The sequence below is a fragment of the Lepisma saccharinum genome, chromosome 7 (genome assembly GCF_977018435.1).
Source record: "Lepisma saccharinum chromosome 7, izLepSacc3.1, whole genome shotgun sequence".
Taxonomy (NCBI): domain Eukaryota; kingdom Metazoa; phylum Arthropoda; class Insecta; order Zygentoma; family Lepismatidae; genus Lepisma; species Lepisma saccharinum.
In genome coordinates, this window is record NC_139235.1 from 18,576,522 (window position 1) to 18,601,497 (window position 24,976).

The following is a 24,976-nucleotide window of genomic DNA, read 5'->3' on the forward strand; positions in this document are numbered from 1 at the left end:
AAGTAGCAGGGAAAAAAGTAAAAAGGTTCCAAAGAAAAGAAAGTGTGCTAAAAGGTTAAGTTTGAAGTGAAGCAATATACAACACACTGTTCCAGATGGTAGGGTGGCAGATTACCATTCGGCAGACCCAGGTTTAATCTCCTGATGACTGTTCTCGGGTGGGATTTTTTTCCATTAATGTAACTGTATTAGCACCCTGGGGTCATAATTTTCCATTTGGGAAGTGTGAGGTCATTTTCTGGGGGATTAAAAGGGTAAATTTATCACCAAAATGACTATAAATTGGGTTGTGGGTAAAATACTGCCTGGGACTCATTCAACACCTCATCAATGGATACTTGGTGACAACTCTGTAGAGAAGACTGGATCATTGAGCTGATCACATCACCTCCACTGTGAAATTCTATCTCCCCCCACCCCCATCTATATGGCACGGAGAAATTTGTTGGGACAACAAAGAAAGATATAATTATAAGCTCAAACAATATATAAATGAAACAATATACAATAGGAAGAAGGATATGATGGGAAGAGATGAGAGAGAGAGAGAGAGGAGTACTCTGTTGTATGAGATAGATGAAAATTTACCAAATTGTCCTGCAAATGTATTACAAGAATTTTTTTTTTTTTTAGAAAAAGTGACAAAATTTTTCATAAATTGAAGGGTGAATCGTATTTAGCAGAATTGGAATTCTAAGACAATGAAATAGTTGAGGGTCAAGATTGGGATAGTTATGTCAGTTTGCAAGTGGCAATCCTATTATGAGATGACCGAGAGACATTAACTACAAGACAGAACAACTAACAATGTAATCACTAGTCCTAAACACAGCCATTTCAGCACAAAGCATGTTCAGTCAATACTGACACATTTAAGACGAACAACGTGTATATCTAACGCCACACACTTTTTTTTCATATCATTATTGTCAGTTCAAGATTACGCATTATGAGATAATACTGGCAAAATGCAAGAAAGACCCCATCAACGAAATCTGAAATGGTTCTGTGTAAAGTGGACTAGGAGAATTGGTCCTCGTTAAAAATCTACTTTTTGATTCGAACATCAAAATTATACACACTCACACATGGATAATACTAGATACGCTTATGTGAGCAAACGGGGGAGTTACAGTTATACCTATAACAGGACGGTGCTTATCATACTTCGCTACACAGACAGAATGACTTTGAACATGATAGTTTCCGATTGGCTTCCTCATTCAGTCCATTTCCAACCCCTTGACAACTTGTTTTTCCCTGCGGAATTCCCTGAAGTTAAACCCTTGTATAATTCTTCACACTTTTTTTCTTTCAGTGTTTGAATGTAATACCCTGTCGTAAACATTTCCATATTATCAAGGCAACTTTTAGTGTTATATTATCTTCACAGTGCAGGTACAGAGATTAACAGTCTCTCTACTACACAGTCTCATCTCATATTTTAGTGATTTTTTTAAAAAATCTGCCAACATGAAGCGTGATGGTGTGTCAGTGACTATTTTCAAAACTCCTCCATGGCATCATTGAAATTCAGTTAAATTTGTACTTTTTTTGTAACAAAAGAAAGGGGATTTAATATCTCCTGTGCTAAGAATGCATTAATTTCAATAAGGAAAGAAAAACTTGTTCATGTTGCAACAAAGAGCTTGAATTGTTGCAAGAATACTGTAATATTATGTTGCCTTGTTGCTGCTATATATATATATATATATATATATATATATATATATATATATATATATATATATATATATATTTATTTATTTTTTCACACATTACACTGTATCAGAACTATATTAAAACTGTAAATACTTGTACTTGTATTCATATATTCCTCACAAAACCTTGTATTATTCTCCTAAAATAGAAACCTTCCTATTTTCTACTATTTATTTCCTTTTGTGTTTGAAGGACTACTGCTACATAGTAGCTGAATGTTAATGTTGATGGTTCATACTGAAGTTGAAACTGAGGAAACAGATTGAAAAAACAGTGCATTTTCGATTAGCCTCATTGCATACAGTGGACTTTGAATAAAACATACTTCAATACCTTTTTCTGTGAAAATCACATGATAAAAATAAAAATATGAAAAAAGAACAAGTTATAAAACAAATATCCAATAAAATCTGTAATATAGAACATGTGAAGCAACGCTTTTTAAAGCATTAGAAAGTATAATGTTTTACCTTCAAGAATTCATAAAAATTCTTCAAATTCATTAACTTAATCCAGGATTTAACACAAATTTCCACACATCTTTAGAAAGGTAATACATTAAAAAAAATATTTTTATGGATAAAATGCTGTGTTTTAACAATTTGTTTTGCAGTTGCAATACTACTTATGACAGCTACTTAAAAACACAACTAAAATATAATAAATTTGTTAAGTACTGAGGGTGTGGATAGATCTAATGGCAGAAACTATTGGAATAAACTCTGTATACCTGTTCACAATATACATACACATTTATAAGCATTGTTGAACTGACACCTACACAGAGAACTACCCGTTTGTTTCTTTCTCTCTCGTAATTCCTTCTCGATGGCGACAATGATGGTAGTGTTTTGTGACATTCCATCGTTCAGAGTCTTTCTTTGTTATTGGAAATTCATTTCCCCTCAGCCTTTTTTCTATATAAAAAAGGATGTTCTAAAGGACCAGTCCTTGTATGTATCACAGCATTAATTTTACCACTCCCTGTACTCACTTCTTCACCCCATTGCAATTACTCATGACCGTGGCCTCGACGACGATCACTTCCGGTTCCGTTGATTTGCATTCAGACTCTTTCCTAAGGATCTGAGGAATGTAGCCAACGCCATTTGATTCCTGTTTCAAGAAAAGATCAATTAACAAGGATTGACCAGTGGGGAATATGCCAGTGCACTAATCATAATGTTTGACAGTCGCATGTTAAAAAAAATAAAAAAATCATGTTTGTATCGTTCGCATGAATTCACGGAACTGAACAAATTTTGTTACAAAACACAGTGTTAAGAATTTGGATTCTGCTTCAGATGGTGCAGAAATAACCCAGATTATGCATTCATTACTGCGCAGCACCTGAATCTAATGCCAACTTAAATCTATATGGAATTATGGATGGCCACGAATCCAGATTTCAAATTATCCGATATCTGTTTTGGATACAACAGATAACCTGGATATGCAAATATCTGGATAATTCGGATATCCAAATATCCAGGTAATTTGGATATCTGGATAATCCTATAGGATATTATAATACACTGCATAATCCGAATATCCTGCCTTGCAAGTTTCATGTTAACTTGCAGCAAGCCTTGAGACTTGTTGTGCAAGTTAGCTGCAGGTTACAGTTACAACTTGCTGCAATTTCAAATGTTGAAGTATGCTTTTAATTTGCTGCAAATTTGCAGACTTGCTCTGAAAATTTCCTGCAAGTTCATGTGACTTGCATTGCAAATTTAATGTGAATTTGAGGTAAGTCAACCTTGCTATCTAGGTAATATCTGCATAATCTGGATAGTACAGATTTGATGAAAGATTTGAAGAAACTCCATACAGTGAAATACGAACATGATGAATAAAAGAATATGTGGATAACCCGTAAAAACGGATAAATGATAAAACTGTCCAGATGATGCGCACATTCAGATATCAGTGTGTCTGATATCCGGATTTGGTCATCTCTAGAAATAATATGGTGAAAAAATAGTGTGATTACTGAAACAAAAGAAGTCTCAACCAATTTTCCATTGTGCAGTGGCAGCTAAAAGTAAAGTTATTTGCCAATCAATCGTACCTCTTTCAAAAGTGCCTGCTCAACATCTTTCGTGATGTGTGTAGCCATCATCTCAGCGTCCATAGCCTGAAGTTCCCTCTTGGAGAAATGTTCCACAATTGCTGCAGCGTAACAATCTCCCAGCATGTTGTTGGTTGTGCGGACTCGATCTCTACAATGAATAATAATAATAATAAACCAGTGTTTGGATGTAGTGAAGTTATTTGTAACAGTAATTAGCAGGGATAGACAAAAAATAATTAAGGCGCCAGCATCCTTTTCTCAAGAGTCAGCCTGTTTTTTTTTTTTTTCAAATACGGGCTAAGAAAGCCATGAATAATTTATTAATTAATACAAGATTGGATTAAAAGTAATTTATTCTTGTGCCATAGTGCCCTTCCTAAAGAAGGCTCTACCGGTAACAGCATGAATAACTATGCAAAACATTCTTATGTGTGGACAACTCTACCACATTGCCGCATATTTTAAAATTTGACTAGCAACAGTGAACATTTATAATTGCATGTTTATTATTCTGATTTAATGATACATGTGATACAGAAAATACACAAACATTAAAACACATCTGTACTTGCTATTTTTGTTTATAAAAAGGTAATTTAAATTTCTGTACAACAACTTGAAATATTAAAAAACTATAATTTCTATAACTGAATTTAAAAGGTGAAATTTTTTTGGCACCTGCCCTGTATTTTTCTACCTCTGGTAACTACCGTAGTTAATTTTGGATATGAGTATTCTGTTACTTTTTATTTGTTTCAACAGTAATAGACAAAATTACAGTTTCTAAAAATTATGCTTATAATTTTTATCGTTAGTATTATATTAGCTTGTAAGAACCAGTAAGAAGTAAATAAAAAGATGTTCATAAATTTCCTCAAATGCTATTGTTATAGTTTTAAAATGCTTGTTATAGTTATTTTATAAAAGTTGAATATTAATGGCAGTTGCCTAGCAGAATTTTGGTAACAGTCCAATCATTGTCTTGATAATATGTGAAAAGGAACTGTTGTGTACAGGAGAGTCCCAATAATTTGGGGTGAATGGGACCTAGACTACCTCAAATTACAAAACTAATGAAAATATGATGACATAAAAGAAAAATCAATATCAACAAACTATGGTACATGAAAAATGAGGACGTATAGTATCTGAGGTGGGGAAAATATTAGATAAGCATGTGATGTTCGCATCATATGGTTGCATGTTACTGCACACAAGGCTGGACTGTGCTCGCCGCTCTTATACAATTAACCTAACACCCCTCAAAGTCACATCAGATTACATGTAGCATTGTTATCGAGAGTATGTATAAATAAACCTGGTAACAGTTTGTTGTTTTAGGATGTTCAGAAAAACATGGATGGATCATACATTTGAGTTTTGTTATAAAGTTCTTAAATGTTAATAATACTGCTTTATAATTATTAAAATTGACAACTTCATTGCCAAAATCAAATACGATCCATATTTTTCTGAACGCCCTAAACCAATAAACTTACCAGGTCTTTACTGAGCTGATTTACTTTCCATATGGTCACTGGGCAACTACCAATAACAAACAATACATGGGCCTCCCCGATGGTGCAGTGGTAGCGTCGCTGCCTTGTAATCAAGGGGTCCCTGTTTCGGATCCCACTTTAAACTGTAGGTCCAGTCTCGATTAGCCTTTCTTTGCATAAAATGGACATAAAAACACCAACTCAATCAATCAAACAATTCATATTAAATAAATATTATTATTAAAAGCTGACCATAATATTTCGGGAAACTTAAACATCATAGATACTTCTAAATGTTACATGTTGTGAGGAAATGTTTGAATCACGTAATTTTTTAAAGTTTAAGAGTGCACTTCGAATTTTGTTAACTCTATGTTCACATATTTAAATACTGTACATTAATAAAAATTAGTGTTAATTTTAGATGGTCATCATTGAAGTAAAGAACACCTTGCTTGTAATTCGTAAATGGAACGTATGTTGTACTAGTTATAGAAAATCTAGATTACATAAGTGCAGAAGTAATGGTAATCTTAATTGTGCTACCTTTAAAAAAAAGTAACTAACAGTAACTTATAATAAAAAAATATAAGAAGAAATGAATATGAGCCCAAGTGACATCTGGTGAACCAACCTGAAAGCAAGTGAACCACCTATGTCCCCAAGCAAAATAGTTTGATTGATTGATTGACTGAATTAAAAGTATTGGGTCATTTTGCACCCTTCTACGTATACAGGGAAATATCACCTTATCTAAAATTCTGACTGAAAAAGTTAAAATAAGTTGTGTAAAAAGCCCTGCACAAAACAAGCAGCAAAATAGTTTAATACTTTAATTCAAACACTGAATTTGTGCTATGCACTTAAAGCTTAATATTTTGTCATAGAATCAACATTTAGGTAGAAGAAACACGCAAACAGGAAAGGGATTATGGTAAAAATAGAAAAAGCCATGATATCTTGGGACAAGAACAAGTGAATTCGTAAATGGTACCAGATAGGATAAGAGAATATAACTTACACAAACCAATCGACGGCGAAGAGCAAGGATACATCTTGGATAGGAGCATCAATGGCTGTTAATACGATGAGCATCAATACAAGGGCAGCACTTGGAACACTTGCGGATGCAATACTTGCTGCCGTAGATGTCAGGCTGTAAAAAACAAAGGAAATATTGACATTATACAGAAATTAACCGTACTGAAGAAAATTCGATGGATGATAAGCCACTTGTTAAGACAATTTATTTGAAAGTAGTCAGAAAATATAATTTCAAACAGGGTTGTTGAAAGATTCAGTAACCCATAAATTCTAATGGGTTCTATTTGGTTCTGCAACATGACCAGAACATTCTTCTAGCACAATTTAAATTTGGTCCAAATTGCATAATTGTTTCATTTCAATTAGGAACTTGGACCAAATTTAAATTGACCTGGAAATAAAGGTTCCTGGACCGGATTTAAATTGATCTGGAAAAAAAAGTTCCTGGACCATATTTAAATTTATCCGGAAAAAAAGATTCCTGGGCAGTATTTAAATTGATCCGAAAAAAAGGTTTCTGGACCAGATTGAAAGACTTTACAGATAAAAAGGTTCTTTACGGCCCAGAACCCATTTATGCTTGCTGATTTTCTCTCCTGGACTGGAATTGAATTTACATTACCATTAACAACCCTGATTTCAAACACAATGAAATCACTTGTTCTTTGTTTTAATTTTTTTTCAACTGCTTCTGTAATATTTATCTTTCAATTTACGCTGATTGTCAGTGTTTGAGATGGAAATTCCTAACTGGTATAACGACTTTGTCAGTATAATTCAAACTCAGTATCAGCACAATAGGTAGCTATGGTGCTATATTGAAAAGGAAATTTAAATTTACATATACTGATAACTTTATAATTATTATATTGATAAAAATAGAAAATAAAAACTAGAAACAACAAAAATTACAACAGCATCAAATTATGAATATGTTTACAAGAACATTTATAAGATATCAATGCTATACATAAAAAAAAAATATATCTTTGTTATCTCCTTCCAGGATAAAGCAAGTCTTTGTATCTACAATTCTGAGCTTCAGTTTTCGAAATTCATCATCTGATCAAATCACCTCCAAACGTAGAACATATAAGTGTCACTCTATGCGACCTTCCTCAAAGCACTCATTTGAGGAACTGTCACTTTACAAGCCTGCCCATTAAGGAAGATGAAAACAGATACCTCTTCACTGCTTCCAATTCAACATGGCATCTCTTATACATATCAGTGTCATTCCACAACTTTCGAATCTTTATATCATTATATCATATTCAAAGTTCATTCGAGTCATAAAAGGCTTCTATATAACTTAAACATCCAAGTTATTATAACATTGCCCAGTTTAATGCTTTAAAAGTAACAATTATTGTACAAATATATCACCATTCCATATTGCTAAATCTGTACTTATCTTTTTTACATCCTGAGATCTCCTTTTTAAGTCACAGACAACTAGTATTAGAGCAACTAGTTCAAGCCAGATTTTTTAGTATGAGTTATCTTCAATTGTTTTTGTTTTATATTTTTGTCCATAACTGCTTAACACCTTGAATGTTTGTTTAGTAAATGTACATATTTGCTCTGTTACAGCTATTTTACTATGTATATCACAATATACTTATCTAATGATTACAATTACCATTTTTTGAATGTTGATACAAAATACCAAGCATGACATCATATTATACATTGAACAATTTTAAAGAGTTGACCTTTGTATATAAACCTTGATGACAATGCAAATGTACATAATTTCAATAAATTTAATTATAAATTTGAATGTATCATATCTTTCTTGTCTGAAAGAACACATATGATTTAAAATATTTGTTTTTCATTTTGTCAGTCAAAAATAACTGTTATGAAAATGAATTCAACATATTGCACAATTTGATAATTTTGTCATTATATACAAATTGGCTTTTTTAAACATCATATTTAATAAAATTAGTTTAAATAATAATTTCAGACATTTAATTGCATTATATGAATAAATTTTGAGTAATCATATGACTAAATTATTATAAATACTGCACAAATGTGGAACTTTGGACTTAGCCTAACTATTTTCATATGATGTTATGACAATGTATTATTTTTATTGTCATACTGGAGGGGGGGATGCTTTATGATTTTTTTCTCCACTGGAGGATATTGCATGTCCCCCACTTCGAGTATTGCTTATGCAAACTTTCAAACACCCTGGCTTTCAATGTCATTTAAATATTTATGCAAAACGTTTCTTGTAGAAATTAATTTAGGTTCATTTTGTACAGTAAATACTCTAGCTTTATTTTCTTTGCATGTTAATTATATATTCAAGCCATTTAAATTCAAGAAAATGCTGGATAACAAAAGAGGGTATAGGAGAGTTTGAAAGGGAGCCAGCAGTAGCAGGGGCTTACAGAGAATTTTCCATTTTGGGGTATATGTTCATATTTAGAGTAAATTTTGAGCCAAAATGATCGTAAATTGGGCAACTGAAAAATTTTAGGGGATGTTTAGGAAATTTGGAGGGGGTGGATAATCACAGAGTGGCATTGACAAATCCAAACAATTACACTTGGGAGGGGAAAATTCCAGTCTGATACCTCAACATGCTGAGAATTTATTCTACGCTGCCTTTCAGTCATACAACTGTCTGCAACAACAATTTCATCCAGTCACCATTCATATTCATCATTGCAATTAGCCAAAGTGGTAGATATGCAAATTAAGGAAAATACAAATTAGCAAATGACATTGTCCTTGTGAAATCCGGACCAAAACACATGCAAAGCTTCAGTCGCCAATAATATTTAGTAATCTTTCAGACGAAAGTGACAAGCGGCCAAATGCTACAGGGAGTTTCACATCAGAGTAAGAAGCAACACGTGACACGGACCCTTCTGGCATTTAAAAAAGGATTCACTGTGTTTGCATGGTCAACAAACCAAGGTGATGTGAATGCTAGTAAGAAAACAGCCCAGTCTAAGTCACTTCAATCTGAAAGCTCCCTTAGGTACATTATAAGCCACCAAGGCTTGTTTGGGGAGAACTGATCCTTTTAGTCTGTATCTAGCCAGCGGGGATGACAAAACTTTCCAAACTGCGGAGCCGTTTTCGCTCACAGACAAGGTTGTGGAGCCCCAACATTTTTTTTACTCTGCCCACCAGAGCAAAATTTTATTTTTACAGCCAATAAGATTATGGAATTACGTATGTTGTTTTTAGCTAACTCGATATGTACACTTTTAGTGTTTCCAACATTCTAGGCACCTAGTAAAAAAAAATAAAAAAAAATGATTAGGTTCCAATCTTGAGCCACCGATCCATGGCTATTGTTCAACACCACCATGTGTGCGGACTTACAATTCGACACTTCCCCCAAATCGACCAACGCAAAATGAACTGAAGAACGGTAAGAAACTGGAGTAAATGTTGTGGTGCAATCACATGTTATACATTCTAACAATCTAGCATCAAAGAACAGCATCAGGGAAATGTCGCTTTGCGGCAGTTTATTATTTCAGAAGCTAAATCATTGCACTTAAAAAATGCCATGGTGACCTCACACTTTCGGCGGTGATATGATAGGTCCCACTTTCTTTTGCCTGTCAACTTGAGGCAGGGACTCGAGATGCTGGAAACTACAACTACAATGCTGGTGTGACTTTGCAAATATGAAGGTGTAACGAGGGATTTTTCATGGAAAGCATCATGGGGGCTTTGGGAATCGCTGCATTAGAGGGATGTCTGTGCAGTTAGAGCTAGAAACTGGAAGACAGTTCGCATGGACTGGAGATTCTAGCGGCAGCACCCATGGCCTTTCTGGGCTGTACCACCAAGATGTGATAAGAGTACAAATAAATGGGTTGTACTGAAACCAACTAGATAGAAACTTTAAGAGTTTTTCTTGGGATATCAACCAGGTGATTTCCAGATGGGCTTCCGACCTTTCGGGAGCTAAGATGAGAGTGACGTTAACTCTCGAAAGTTTGGAAGCCTATCCAGAATTCAGCTGGTTGATATCAAGAGAAAACCTCTTCATCATTTGCCGCCAGGAAAGATTCAAGAATTATTAGATAGAAACTTGTTCTGCTCTAAGTGAAGAATCTCCTACGTTCTTGCATACTGATATGAACAAGCGCGCACACACACACACACACACACACAAAAAACTCACCAAACTGTTGCTATTTCTCCAAATCCAAGAGGGATCTCGTTCATCTGTGCAATGAATATCGACGCTATGCTCACGAACATGGCAGTTCCATCCATATTGACCGTGGCACCGATTGGAAGCACAAATCTTGATATCCGTGGGTCAACTTTCACTTTGTCGTCCATACAGCGGAAAGTGACCGGCAACGTCGCTGCACTATATTCAGACAGAAAAAGGTAGAAGAAAAAAATGTATATTAGGAGATGTACAGTGTTGAAAAGCTTGGGCTAAAAGGGTTAAACCTTATCCCAACACGATCATATAAATCCCTCAAGCCCAAACTGGCCTACCTGCCGATGTTTCTCTAAATTACTACTACGCTCTACTTCATTAAGTGAACATAAAAGTATTTCAAGTACTAAAAGTAATAAATATCATGTACAGCAAAAAAAAAAGTAGAACAAAAACAACCTTCGTGGCATCTTCTTTTAGGATCACACTTTGCCAGCTCCTGGTCTGAAAAAGATAAGAGATTAAGCAACAAAAGAAAGTAGGCATGCGAAAACACATGAATATTCTCAACTTAAAAGCTGCTCTGCAGAAACTATATGCAGTAGCTCTTTTTTAAAAAAATATGGAGGATTGTGATATGAACAATGTTTTTAGTCGATAGTGTTCCTCAGAAGAAATGAAACAAGTAAAAAATGCTTCAAGAAGACCATATCGGAACATACAATCAGTTCACAGATCTAACAAGAACTGTGAAATGGGTCTGAGAAACAATTTGATGATGGATGATTGCAGACACCGTGGGACAAAAGTTTAGCGTTCTGAAGTGAAGAGAGAGAAAGATAGAGTGGTGGACATGCTTACATAACCTTAATAGCTACGTACCTTGTACAATACATTATAGCAATTACGAAGTTACTTTGAGCTTGTACACATTTTAACATGCGCTGCTCCTCGTACACAAAAAGTTTGTGGAAATACTACGTAAAGGAGGGGTGTGATCAAGAAACTCCCCTTCCCATCCCACCTTATCGTCCTGACTAGTCCGACCGGTAGCAGTCCTTGTATTGCATTTGCAATGCCCAAAGGAATGAACAGGATGGTACACAGGGGGGAAGATTGCCTAAAAAAAATAGGTGATACAAAGGGGAAATTGCCTAAAGGGAGGCAGGGATCTGAACTCAATGAAGTGGGAACAGCACTTGAATTATGAAAATGTGAGAAATGACTATGCATATGTTTTCCCCAACACCTCTCTGCAACACAGACCTGAAACAGAAGTGAAATGAAACACTACTTACCACATCAGCTATTCATGGCAATGCACGCCACAAACCATAAGGTTTTAGCATCTGGATCTGCATTAAGGATCAGCTTGCCTAGTAAACCTGTCATTCATTTTTTTCTACTTCCTGCAAGTATTTTTTTGTTCTACAAATTATAAATTGTTTTCACTCTGGAAAGGCAAGGGAAAACGCATTATTTCCATCACAAACAGGTCACATTGGCAAGTATCAGTAAAAAAAAGCCTTGTCACATGGAAGCACTAAACGAAAAAAAAAGAGAAAAAAAGTCTCTCACGCTCACACCCACAACAGTTCACACACCACTAAGAGTCAGAAGCCTATTAAATTAAAAAAAATACAACAAGCAATTGTTCATCGACCCAGTGCAAGCAAATTTAATCCAATCAACACCTATAAAAAACATTCCGAAGTTAGTGTTAAAAAAAAGTGTGTTTACAAACTATACAATTAAGATCCAATATACATCTTATTCCATGCGCCGCTTCCGTTGTATGTGCACAGCATGAAATGGAAGCTTTTTCTACATCCTTTAGGCAAAACTTTCAGAACAAGTTGTGTAAAGATATTGGAAACTAAAATGGAATAGCAGGTATACTGCATCTTAATTCTACAGTTATGTGCATTATATGTGCTGTTCATGGAAAATTGTGTTTACAATATCTCATGTTCTGAATATATTAAACTGACTTTGTCACAAACATACAGGACTGCAAAAATCTGTTGACAAAGGCCTTACTTGTCCTAATGTTAGTGACAATGGCTTTTTATTATTAGTCTGTAGTCTCAATTGGATATTATTCATTGTCTATCTTTTTACTTTCAGTTTATAAGTACATTTCGAGAGGGCATCTTGTCGTCTTTTCTATACCTATGAATTGGCTAGAACATCGGATTTGTAGTAAAATCACAGATTCAATGACAAAAAATAAATTTGTTCACCTGAAGAAAAGAGAAGAGCCACCGTGTAGCCAGATTGTTAGCACTATCACCTTTGGTGCGATTCCTAGTGGAGCTCCCAGAATTTCAGCACTGACCCAGCATTGTGAGGACAGTTTGAGAGCTACTTGGAAAGAAGTAGCGGATTCTAGTCTCCGAAGTCAGAAACAAGTGACAATGATTGAAGAAGAGAGAAGGGGTTGCCTCTCAACTTAGTGATTTAATATATACGATGTAAAAAAGATAGAAAAAGGATAATGTCCTATGATGATTGCAAGCAAATAAGCAGAGTTGGGCAAGTTCCTGCAAAAAGTAACGTATTCCAGTTACTTTGCTTCCAAAAGTAATGTTATGGTCTCTTTGTCACAGTATTTTACTGTTTGCATAATTACATCATATCTTTTCTCTGTGATGCACATTACTCCAGTGCTAGTTTACTTGCAAAGTTTAAAACAACTCCACAAAGCATGTTTTGTCATGCAATATAAACCTGTCAGTTCTGAAGTACCATTACAATTACTCTTGTGACGACAGTAATCCATTATTAATGCAAGTACTTCCCAACTCTGCTAATAAGAAATATTTTAAGAGTTCTACAATGAAGCCAAACTGAGTAGTACTGTAAAAATAATGTACTACTGTACTAACATACACTAAAATGCAATACATTTCTTTATATTTTCTTCTTTCACTGATTTTGAAAATTTGTTAATTTTAAACATTTACATGAACATGTGACATTGTACTATTAAGCCAATTTTTTTTTAAAAAAGGAAAAAAGTATTTTGCACTGCGTGTTGTCACTGTGTAAAGTCAGAAGTAAAAACTCTCATTACATCGGCATCTAATTTATGAGCTGAAATATTCTCTTTATAAGTTTATGTCCTAATGAGGTTGTTTAACTCTCCCTAAAATTTTTGAATGTTACATGTTTATATGTTTCAGTTTTTTTTTAAAAAAAAATGAGGAAGGACCACAATGTAACTGTTGATTCAATAATGATTTTTGCGGCATTTAATTAAAGCTTAACAGAACAGAACATAAACAAAATATCCTACTCTTACAACAAATATGGGCAAAATCAGCTCCTGTAGAACTGAATGTTTTTCACTCCTCCTCTTAGTAAGAGTGGTTCCAGATTCAACCCCTGGTCAGAGCTCCAAGATTTCAGCAATGTGAAAGCAACGGCAATGGATTTGAGTCTAGAAAGCAAGAAAATCGCACGGACAGGGCTCGACGTGTTGACCTCAAGTCAACCAATGAAAAACAACTTATAGACCTTGGCCATAAAAATGGCTGTTGTGCTACGAATTTCTCTGTGGTCATCCAATATTGTAACAAAATCAACATAATTGCATCAAAATGCCATCTAGTTGCACAAGATGTGCTGAGGTTGTCTTAGCGTTATCACCGTTGAACAAAAAATAGGAGATTTGATTTAGAAAGGGATAACAAAACTGCCCTGTGAAACAATGAGTTAACGGCTAAAATATTCACAAGTCTAACCTTCTATTTTGTGACACTGCAATGAAAAATATCACGCGGAATGAGTTTTTACAATGACATTTCTCGTGATACCACTGCTTGTTATATTATGCTGTTTAGTCTTGTGAACTTCGATTATACAGTAGAGTAGCAATCACACATGACAAACCAAATGCAATAGAAAGCATGCACTACGGTAAGGAAGAAATAATATTGATGCATCCAGCAAGATGATTGTTGCATGTGGAAATATTATCCTCTATATTCTACCAATTAAATGTTAAAACCTCCAAGTCACTGCCGAAGTTGCGAGATCATGGCATTTCTGTAATCTGTCCCACACCATGACCCTGAAGTCCAAGGCATCAGGCTTTGCACTTGGGGTACAGAATGCATGCTGGTTCCAGTCTCCTGGAGAGAAGCGTAACAACTTTTATCCCGAGATTTCGGTCAGTGTATGGAATCCGTGGCCACCCACCATTGTGAGGAAATTGGGGACCTACTATGAGTAGCGTAACCCGGTTATTGAAACCTACAACAACTGGGGGTTTGTCATGATGCCCACATATCACCCCGAAACTGGTATGATGTTTGCCCACCTCTGCTGAAGCATGTGGCAGTCATTAAGTAGGCCCTGGCCCTCATGGGCTGTTGTGCCACGGGTTGTTAATGCATTATTCTTTGCCCTTTAACAAATTTCAAATATTTAATCTAAATTAAGGGCTTTTTCCATTCTTGAAGGACCCCAGTTGGATCAGAAAAATGAGATGATGTGTGTTGGAACTTTTGCTTACTTTAATTTTACGACAGGCTTATATTCACATGAAGACGTACGTACGTTACATACATAAATTAAGTTTATTTTTCATTTGGAAAAATTGTTATGAGGGACACAAGAGTCCCGCATGATGTAAACAATTAGACGAATGTTCTTTGGTTACTAGCCAGTTTAAGTCGGTTATCCGGTGATGGCACGTAGTAGTTCGGATCACACTTTAAGCTGTGCATGCAGTCTTGATTAGCCTATCTGTGCATAAAGTGGACTTAACACACAAACTCAACTCAACCTAGGTTAAGTTTATTTCCAATGTCTTGAGTTCATACATTGCTCTCATTATCATCATCAGTCCGTGCACCATGGCCATAGGGTCTAAGGCATGTAGGTTCGAATCTCCCGAGGAAGAAGCATAACAACTATTCTCTTGAGATTTCAACCAGTGTAGGGGACAGTGGCCACCCAACATCATGGGAAATTGGGGAGCTACAAATGAGCAGCATAGCCCGGTCATAGAAACCTACAATACCGACTGCGGGTTCATCATGCTGACCAAATGTCACGCCGTAACGGGTTAGATGATTTACCACCTTTGGGAGTGAGGCCGGCAGTCGGTACATAGGCTTTGGCCCTCACGGGCTGTTGTGCAACAGGTTATCATCATCAGGAAATTATGATGAGAGCAATGTATGAGCTTGAAACGTTGGAAGTAAGTGATGACTTAACCTAGCAGTAGCCCGAGGGCACTTGTTGAAATCATGTTGCTAGGAAAGTTACAACTCAAATTAAATGAAAAATAAGTTTGAGTATTATAAACAATATTGTTTCTCCCCACCATATTAGCATACAAGTACAGAAATAAAGCGGCATGCAAAAACAAAACACCCACAAGCTTTAACAAAGGGGTGAGAGAGCAAGCAGGAAAGAACTCAATTTACGAACCAAAACAAATATTTATCACAATTACGAGTTCATCTGCAATTTTGATTTAAAAGACCAGAAGCAACAATTTTAATAGTATCTATAATTGTAAATAATAATATAAAATACGGCAATAGTATTCTCTGGACTGTGAAATATTTGTTTTGATTACAAAATACAGAGTTCACGTTTTCTCTTTTTCTTAAGGACAGGTATGTGTTGGTTTCTTTTAAAAAAAATGCACACATACACACACGCATGTAAGGTTGGTTATAACACTACGAGTGCTGCAAAAATATTCATTTTTTGCAGAATTTCTTAAGAAAGACGTTGCACAAAATAGGAGATGGATAAACACATTTTCTGCCCTGTAAAATGAAAACATGATAAATCAATTAAGCCGCTGCAGAACGAAAATCCCTTCATTTAGAAGTTTGGAAATGGGGGTTACAAAATAAATATAGCATATCTAATTCATGTAAAAAATAAGTATTTTTGCAACACTCTTACCTTTTGTATTCAAACAAAAAAAGATACAAATCCTTAGGCGAAATTATTATAAAAAAATATTGTGACAAAAAATATTGTTGTACAACCCCTTGGGTAAGTTACTATTGCATATAAATACATGTGTATTTTGAAAATATTCCCTTGTAAATACAATCTAGATTTTCTTTGTTCTGGGTTATACTGTGCCCCAAGGAGTGAATTACTATTTTTTAAAAAAACATTTTTAAACCCTCAGAATTAATGCCATGATGTTATTATTCTAAAAAAGAAAAATGTATACGAATATTAATTATTAGGTTCGAGCCAGGTTCGCTATAATGAATTCATACATGTACGCATTTTGAAATAAATTGATTTAAATTCCTGTGTTGTATTAAACAACAAAGACGATTGGACGAGAGTTTAAAAGAAACTTTAAATTCTGGCTTAAACCTCTCTTAATTCTAATACCCATGGAAGTAGGCACAAAAGATATCAAGGTAGGTTGAAAAGTTCAGATTTTTCTACGTCTGCACACTATTATACCCCGTGTTCTGGGTAAATATGTGCAGATCAGGTTAAGGTAGGGGAGATGGAAACACTTTTGTCCTACTTCTACTAATCAGCCTGGGAGATACGGAGTCCTCTGTATCAAACCTGCTTCACTCTGTGTGTGTGTGTGTGTATTTGTGTGTGTACGTTTGTATGTATAGGGAGGGACGATTACTATGCCATGTGTGTCAATGTTTAAAGCCAGTGGCTTCGTATGTGTTGGACATGTAGACATCGCAATGTACATACAGTTCAACCAAGATGAGAACCACCCCAGAAAACTTGCAAACTAAAGTGGATAGTCATTTGTTTTCTCCTCTCGCTTCCTCGTCGTTGTCAAAAACTTCAACAATGTTAAATATTGCGTTCCTTCTTTCATTGAGCACGGTTTTACCCCTTATTAGAATAAATACACTTAATAACGAATAAATGTGATGTCAATGTGTTGAAGAATAATGCAATTTGGAAATGCATGTACAGGATTACATGGTAAACAGCTGATTGCATCGCCCACGGTCTGTTGGTTCATTTAGGGTTAAAAATTTGATACAGCACCAGCGAGGGTTTCTCTCATCTTGGTCAAATTGTATTTTGAGCCTTCATCTAGTAGCTGGCATGAAGACAGTTCTAGATGATCGATAAGCTGCCCATAGTAGCACAAAGTGTGGATCTCCGAGATAGTAGTGATTAGTGCTGTTGTAATCAAGGGTTGCCGAGATCTACAGTACAGTGATTAGTGCTGTTGTAATCAAGGGTTGCTGAAATCTACAAGGACTTATTTCATTGGTCTGAATCCATTTTAAACTATAGTGCAACACCAATTAGTACATCTGTAGACAAAGGCTACGACTAAAACTTGTTCAAAAACATCTAAGGCTTCTATAAGACACCAGGAGAATCGCAGCATATAATGATTATGGATTTGCATATATATATTTAATGGAAAAATGATAATGCCAATATATATGTTGCCTATACTCATAATAAATCATGTTCAATCTTTTCAGTACTTGTTACCTGATCTTGCAGTACATTTCTCGATTAAGGTATTTTTTCCCCACTTGACTTTTGAATTGTTTTAAGGCTCCTATATTACATTTCATGACGTTATTTTATGTATTAGAGCTTCCACATAGCTGGACGGTTAGCATGCTCACATTTGGTGCAAGTGGTCTCTTGTGCAATCACCATTGGGAACTCCAACTTTGTGATGACAATTGGGGACCTTACTTGTAAGCAACTGTAGCAGACTTCAGTCACAAAAGCCAGAAAACGGTGCCAATGGAACTCTATATACTGACTATGCATCGCACAAAGGAAAGCCACTTTGCAGGCCTTGCCCCTACTATAGAAGGGCTGGTGCACAATGGAGTGTAGTACTGTATAATTTTGAAAGTGGTTGTGATTAGCTTCAGAGCAACAGACTGGAAACTAACTCATTACTTAGTGAGTAAAATATGCTACATGCCCTTTTATTGCTATCTCTCTACTGATGAAGTAGAGCAGTATCCATGCTTCATCTTTAATGCACAGAGTTCTAGGTTTCTTCCTTGGCACAGATTTTGCATTAAAAGGACAAATGAGGAGCTACGTGAACAATTAGCAGAATCCAGTTTAGTGATATCAGCTGCAATGACACTGGCTTGGACTTTGCCCAGTTGGAGAAATGCATATATAAAATGGGCCTCTTTACATTGTGAGCTCCATTTGAAACTATACAAATAGTTACAACAAATGTTCCTTAATGACTGTTGCCTGAAACCAACAATATATCCCCTGCTCTCTCCCGCACTTTAGGGTCAGCAGGGCTCTTATAGCTGCGACTGTGCGATGTAATTATGTCACCCAACTATTTTTCTTTACTAATCAGAGTGGCAAATTTGAATGACAACGAAACAGACTAGGAAAATATCTTATTTTCTTTTATATTTCTCCTTTATGTTAGTAACAGGAATGAATATTTATTACATCATATAGTTAAAGCAAGGGGAAAGTGTGTTTTTTTGCTGTGTTATATAAAAAAGTTTTCCTCATTATTACTGTCAATATGTGGATTTTCGGAAATGCATAGACAGGTGTATATCTTGAAAGAAATCTCCTCATGCCATAAAAAAATAACAAAAAAAATTAATAAATGAAAGCAGAAAACTGAGAAAGACAGATGCCAATTCATTTTTTAGTTTCAAAACTACTTAGAATTTTGACAAACTGAAAGAAATATTAAAACAAGAGAAAGAATTTGAAAAAAAAAGTACGAAGCAAGTAAGTAATGAATATCTTCCCAGCATTCATTGCAATGATGATAAAAAAAAAACCTAAACATGGAGTTTACAGTTACTTTGCACTTCCATTGTAACGAGTTAAGCAGGTATCCCCAGATTTCTGAGTATCTCCCAGAACTGCATACCTCAAACTCCTTTATATTTGTGGATGAAGGAAAGCCAGGTATTGTGGGGTCACTGGTATTTCACGGCTAAATGGGAATAGCTGGACTCACGTTGAAGCAGTTGCAAAAGCCGTAATGGTAGCTTGGACAAGGCCGCTGTAGAAGCGAAAGGGGTTCCGTCGAATGAAGATGAAGTAGATGACCTGCATCACGATCAGCTGGTAGAACATGACACCGACAACGACGGTGAAGATGAACCAACCCAACTGACTCATCACTATGCCCAGGTTGCTCACGGAAAGGATCTTTCCACATATCACGCTGCTCACGCCGATGGGGGTCAACCTGAAATACAACAGCGGAAATTCATTAGAATAGAGATTTGGTCTTTGATAAGTTTCTAGCATATGATGTTTCCCAAGTAACCAAAAGTGGTTGGGCCAACCGTACTGAAAACGGTTGGCCAAACGTACAAACATACCATTGGGCAACAGTAATTTTGGCCATGGTTCCAATGTTGGCCGAAGGTATGGTTTCTAATTGGGCCAATGTGCTGAACACTAAAGTAGAGATAGATTTGTGTTCTGATATATATAATTTATTGTTACCTGTAACATTGAAACCCTGTTCATGTCACTCATTTTACACTAGAATTTACAATACTCTCTTGAAAGTTGTCTTAAGAGGATAAAGTAGTTTCTAAAACTGATTTAGATTCGCTTTTCCATGGTTGGGCAAGCATTGGCAACAACTGTTGGCCCAAAGTAAGACCAACTTGAATTTGCCAACCAACGTAAACCCAACCTTTCCCACGTAAAAACTGCAGTTGGACCAACGGTTGTGGCTACCAGTAGCGGCTCGTGCCTAAAATAACAGGTGAAGAAGTATATTTATAGGCAATGAAAACAAATAGTAAGTGCCAGTGCCCCCCCCCCCCAATTTTAAACGTCTTTTTTGTCTTCATCCGTCCATCTGGAAAATGGTGTCTGCAACAAATTACACACTAAGTCATTTACTGGGTTCATTGTAGAAACCACAGCTCAACACATGAACACAACACACGATAGGAAACGCGAAACACACACGCGGAACAAGATCTCGCGAGAACGCGAAGATTTTGCCACAAGCACTGGATGCGATGTTTTCTCCGACGAGAGAACTGATTCACGTAGAGGGCGACACCATGTTCAAGGCCAACGCTAGGTGACGTCACCGTTGCCATGACAACCGGCTAAGTCTTCCGCACCCTGGCGAGGTTTGCTCTTCGACGAACTCACGTGCGTAGCGCAGAGCGGCGTAATTTGAGTATTATCGCGTACGTTCTGCTGAGAAATAGTTTAATTTAACAAGCAAATGAAAAATGTCAATATTAATTTGAAAATTAGGTGAAAACATCTGCACTTGTTGCACTTGGCCAGCCGCCACTGGTGGCTACTTGGGTTAAAACATCAGTTGGCTGCTTTGCGTAGATAACACTAAGGTTTTTCCTCAAATGTACCAAGATGGATGCCTAGATACTGTTACATCACTAGGCTGAGGACTGATACATGCTAAAACCCAAATTAGGCATGAGATGACCAAAGAAAATACCAAATAGGCACTAAAAATTATTGGAGATTAGTAAAGGAATGAATAGAATCATAATATATATAACAAACAAAAAATAGATCCTACATAACTCTTTCCTTTCAGAAATAGCCTGATATGTATTTTAAACTTAAAAAGCTACATTCCCTGGCTAGGAAACAAACAATTTTTAGAGCAAATTGCCAGCCTGATCATTCCTATTTTGATGGCTTTTGCCTGAAAACTATTTTAAACTATTTTCCATGAAGGATTAGATAAAAAGTATAATATTGTGAAATCAGCAGTTAACATATATTAACTAGGTATTTATGCTCTCACATTTGCAAGAATCCTTCACACTGAATGCCAATTGACATGGGTTCCTTTGGTCTGTGAAAAAGCATTCCAACTTTTTTCATAAATATGTCCCAGCTAACTGTAGAGCAGGGCCATGCATATCGGCAGAGGAGGAAAATTGAGTGGAGAGCGCAGCATTGCCAACTGTACGGTCCTGGCCAAACATGTATGGACATACGGTCCAAACCTTAGTCTGTACGCTAAATGCACGGCTTGTCAAAATTTGCCCTTGCAGTTTTATCCCTAATATTTCCCTAAGAAATTCTTAACCAATTGTACAGACCTGGAGACAAAAATACGGTCCCTTTGCCATGTGCGTTCGGTATTATATTTTTCAAAAGTTTGCAACGCTTACAGATTTCCTTCAGGAAATCTGGTAACTCCCGTCGCCCATTACACAATCCAGTTTCTCTCACTGTTCATTGGTGGAGCCATCTCGCATCACTACTTGCGCAGAGACTTGTTCTCGTTCGGCTGGTCTACAGTTAGCTGGTACGGCGGAGCTTAGAAATTGTCCAAAAAATTTCAGACTTCTGTTTTTGTTTAACTTGCATGTGTGCATTGGTGTTTTATTTCTATTACATCTAATTAATATATAATAAATAAGAATTGTTGCGGTAAACTAGGTAAAATTTTCAGAATATGCCACTGGAAAATACAATGTAGTATGCTCCCTGCATCTATAAAATGAAATGCAAATGAATCACTTCAATGTACTATCTATCAGTGCTCGAAAAGAAAGGTTCTGCTGAATAATGAGCTTGTCTCAGCAGTTTTTTTTAAAAAAATTATCTTGGGCAAAAAAAAATCTCATCATTCAGAAAACTTATCTATCTCCTAGATTGATTGATTGATTTATTAGCATCCATTCAACTTTACAAAAGTTCGGAATTGTATTCACAATTGGCTAGATACTTTTAACAGAAAACAGACTTATAGTATTTTAACAGAAAACAGACTTATAGTACCATGAAAATATATACACCACAGTGAATTTGATCCACACACAAAATCTCCTGAATATCCTATGAGAAATTCTACTTCAATCTATTTTCTATCAGACTTAGAAAAAAAGATGAGAGTAGAATTTATTGTAGGACATTCAGGGAAATTTCATGTGGATCAAATTTCACTGTGGTCTAGAAAATCAGCATGCTTCTTCAAAACTAGATAAATTTCCAGAAGACAACAACTTATTAGGGAGAAAAGTCACACTAAGTCATGCCATGGATCAAACATAATTACCACATAACTCCGGTCACCATCCTCATGATGACCTCATCTATGACCGTGAAGAAGTCAATGACTATTTGAGCTTTCTTCCCCAACGTTCCGAGAAGGGTTCCAAACAAAAGACAGAAGAAGATGATACCCAGTGTATTTGTGCCTTCCCTGCAAAGAATAAAAGTATGCATTTGATTATTAACAATAGAGAAAACACAGGAGAAGTGTGCATACTATTTGTACATGTTAATCAGAATAGACAACTATTTATGGGCTTTGCCAATTAAGCAGTTATGACTACACAGTTACACCTTCAAGTGACTGTATTAGCAATGCTTGTGTTTCTGTAAGTTCGAACAATAGTTAGGCACAAACATGGGTGTTGCCAGATATTTTTATAGGTCAGGCCATTGATAAAACTAGAACAGTAGTAACAACAATGATGATGATTATTATGGTTACGATTAATATATAACAACAGACAGCCATTATAAAGTAATAAAAATAAACCAATATTATTCAAATTTATTATTATTATATTCTTGGGAAGACTTTTCTATTTGATCCACCACAACTGTTTTATTTATGACATCATAGCGGATATCCTACCAAGTCAAAAATACTTCTTAAGACATTCCATTATTTTTAGAATTCATACATTTAGTGTGCTGAAATGCACAATTATTCTGTGTTTTGATATTAACATTTATAAACCTCATCAAGAAAAAGCTTTAAAAAGTTAGGGTGAAATTTCAGTCATTGTGTTTACGTTCTGTGATCTCACACACAAAACTAATTTTTAGAATTTTGAAAACTGTGAAACCATTTATTCTTTCGTTTAAATAGTAGAATATGAAAACAAACTGGTGCAAGTAAATAATAATGAATCTAGTAATTAATATTATATCAAAGAGGTCACTTTAATTTTTTTTACTTCATTCAGTTTGAATACTAATTGAAGTTTATTTCTATTATTAACAGTAAAAGTAACAAGCTTTCTGGTAGTTTGTAACTTGAAATAAACAATGCCAATTTCTAGGTTGGGGCAGTCAATGGACCCCTCAAACCACCTCCCCTCCCAACACCCAGGGCACAAATGCTTTGCTTTCCATAATATTCTCAAGTCTTTACATACATACATATTTAAACATACGAGATAAAACAAAATATAATAAAAATTAATGAATTTTAGACAGTCATCAGTAAAGAAAAGAACAGCCTGCTTGCATATCATACATACATGTTCTGTAAGTTATAGATTATCTAGGAATAAAGTAGCAAATACTTTCTGTGTAAAGTAACTTCCTAAAGACTGTTTATTCTCAGCAACTCCTGTTGATTGTAAAAATCTCTGATATTTATTTTTTGGGCTATGGATGCATAAATGTTCATGGAACAGCCCCAAAGAGTGAAATTTAGGCTGTCATTAGCTACAAAACAAGACTCCAGCATGCTTCTAAGGTCTCCTAGTGGTCTGAGAAAAGATTGCTTTTAAGTCTCAATGATCATAGAGTCATACCATCCATCACAACAGAAATTTCTGGCGATGACCTTGCAAATGTTGGTTGTAACAGTAGCCTGAGGCCGAGACGCTAAACGAATCTATTCTTGTTGCAACTCACCTGTATTCAACTGAGCGAACCATCTCAATGTTTGGTTGTTTTATAGCTTCTATGTGATCAGGGCCATTGCTCAAGTCAGTGGCATTCTGCACATGTTGTTGTTTTGGTACGTAGACAGTGTGTGCCTGGTTGGAAAAAAAGAAGGCAATTACAAAAAAAATATTCTTACATTATAATTGTATTTATAATTGGGAAAAGAGAGACGTGGTAGTATATAAATATGGAGGTACTAGTACTAGTTTCTCCGTATTTATAATTGTATTAAACAATTATTTCAAAAGTTAATTTACGTACTTGCTTTTAAGATATTACTTTCAATAAATTGAACCCCACATATAATTAAAAATCTATTTTCAAACTATTTACAGGGCCTCCCCGATGGTGCAGTGGTAGCATCGTCGCCATGTAAGCAAGGGGTCCCGGATTCGATTCCCGGAGGAGGCACATAGTGGTTCAGATTCCACTTTAAACTGTAGGTTCAGTCCCGATTAGCCTTACTGTGCATAAAGTGGACTTAAAAAACTAAAATCAAACTATTTTCACTACTAGCCCTACTAGTAACATACCTGCTGAAATGCTGCTTGGAACAAGTTGTCAGGGAAGATATTTCTGAAAAAAAGAAGAGAAAATATTTACTTTTTTAAAGTTTCAGCAGCATTCTTTTGAAAACACCCACGACAGCTACAAAATTGAAATTTATGCTCATACAAAGCAGTCATGTCACACCTCAGTAGGGGAAAAAATATTTTATTGTTACTTCTTCATTTGCAGATAGAAAGATAAAAATAAAGACCATACGTGTGCAAACAGGAGACAGTTGCCCCCTAAATTTATCACCATTAATAATAAAACAAATCTACT

The 24,976-nt window shown here is 35.6% G+C and overlaps 1 protein-coding gene across 3 annotated transcripts in view; it reads right to left on the minus strand.

Annotated features, from left to right (window-relative positions):
- Positions 1–2,013: 2,013 nt before the first annotated feature.
- Positions 2,014–24,976, minus strand: part of Eaat2 (Excitatory amino acid transporter 2) — a 151,107-nt gene continuing 128,144 nt past the window's right edge. For all 3 annotated transcript variants that reach the window (XM_083125048.1, XM_083125049.1, XM_083125047.1), the window contains 8 exons: positions 24,682–24,724; positions 24,116–24,240; positions 22,515–22,661; positions 19,458–19,691; positions 10,508–10,702; positions 6,317–6,451; positions 3,794–3,944; positions 2,014–2,838 (listed from right to left, as the gene is read on the minus strand). In XM_083125048.1, coding sequence (XP_082981174.1) covers positions 2,713–2,838; positions 3,794–3,944; positions 6,317–6,451; positions 10,508–10,702; positions 19,458–19,691; positions 22,515–22,661; positions 24,116–24,240; positions 24,682–24,724 — 1,156 coding nt within the window. In that variant the 3' untranslated portion in view covers positions 2,014–2,712. The remainder of the gene's footprint in view (positions 2,839–3,793; positions 3,945–6,316; positions 6,452–10,507; positions 10,703–19,457; positions 19,692–22,514; positions 22,662–24,115; positions 24,241–24,681; positions 24,725–24,976) is intronic.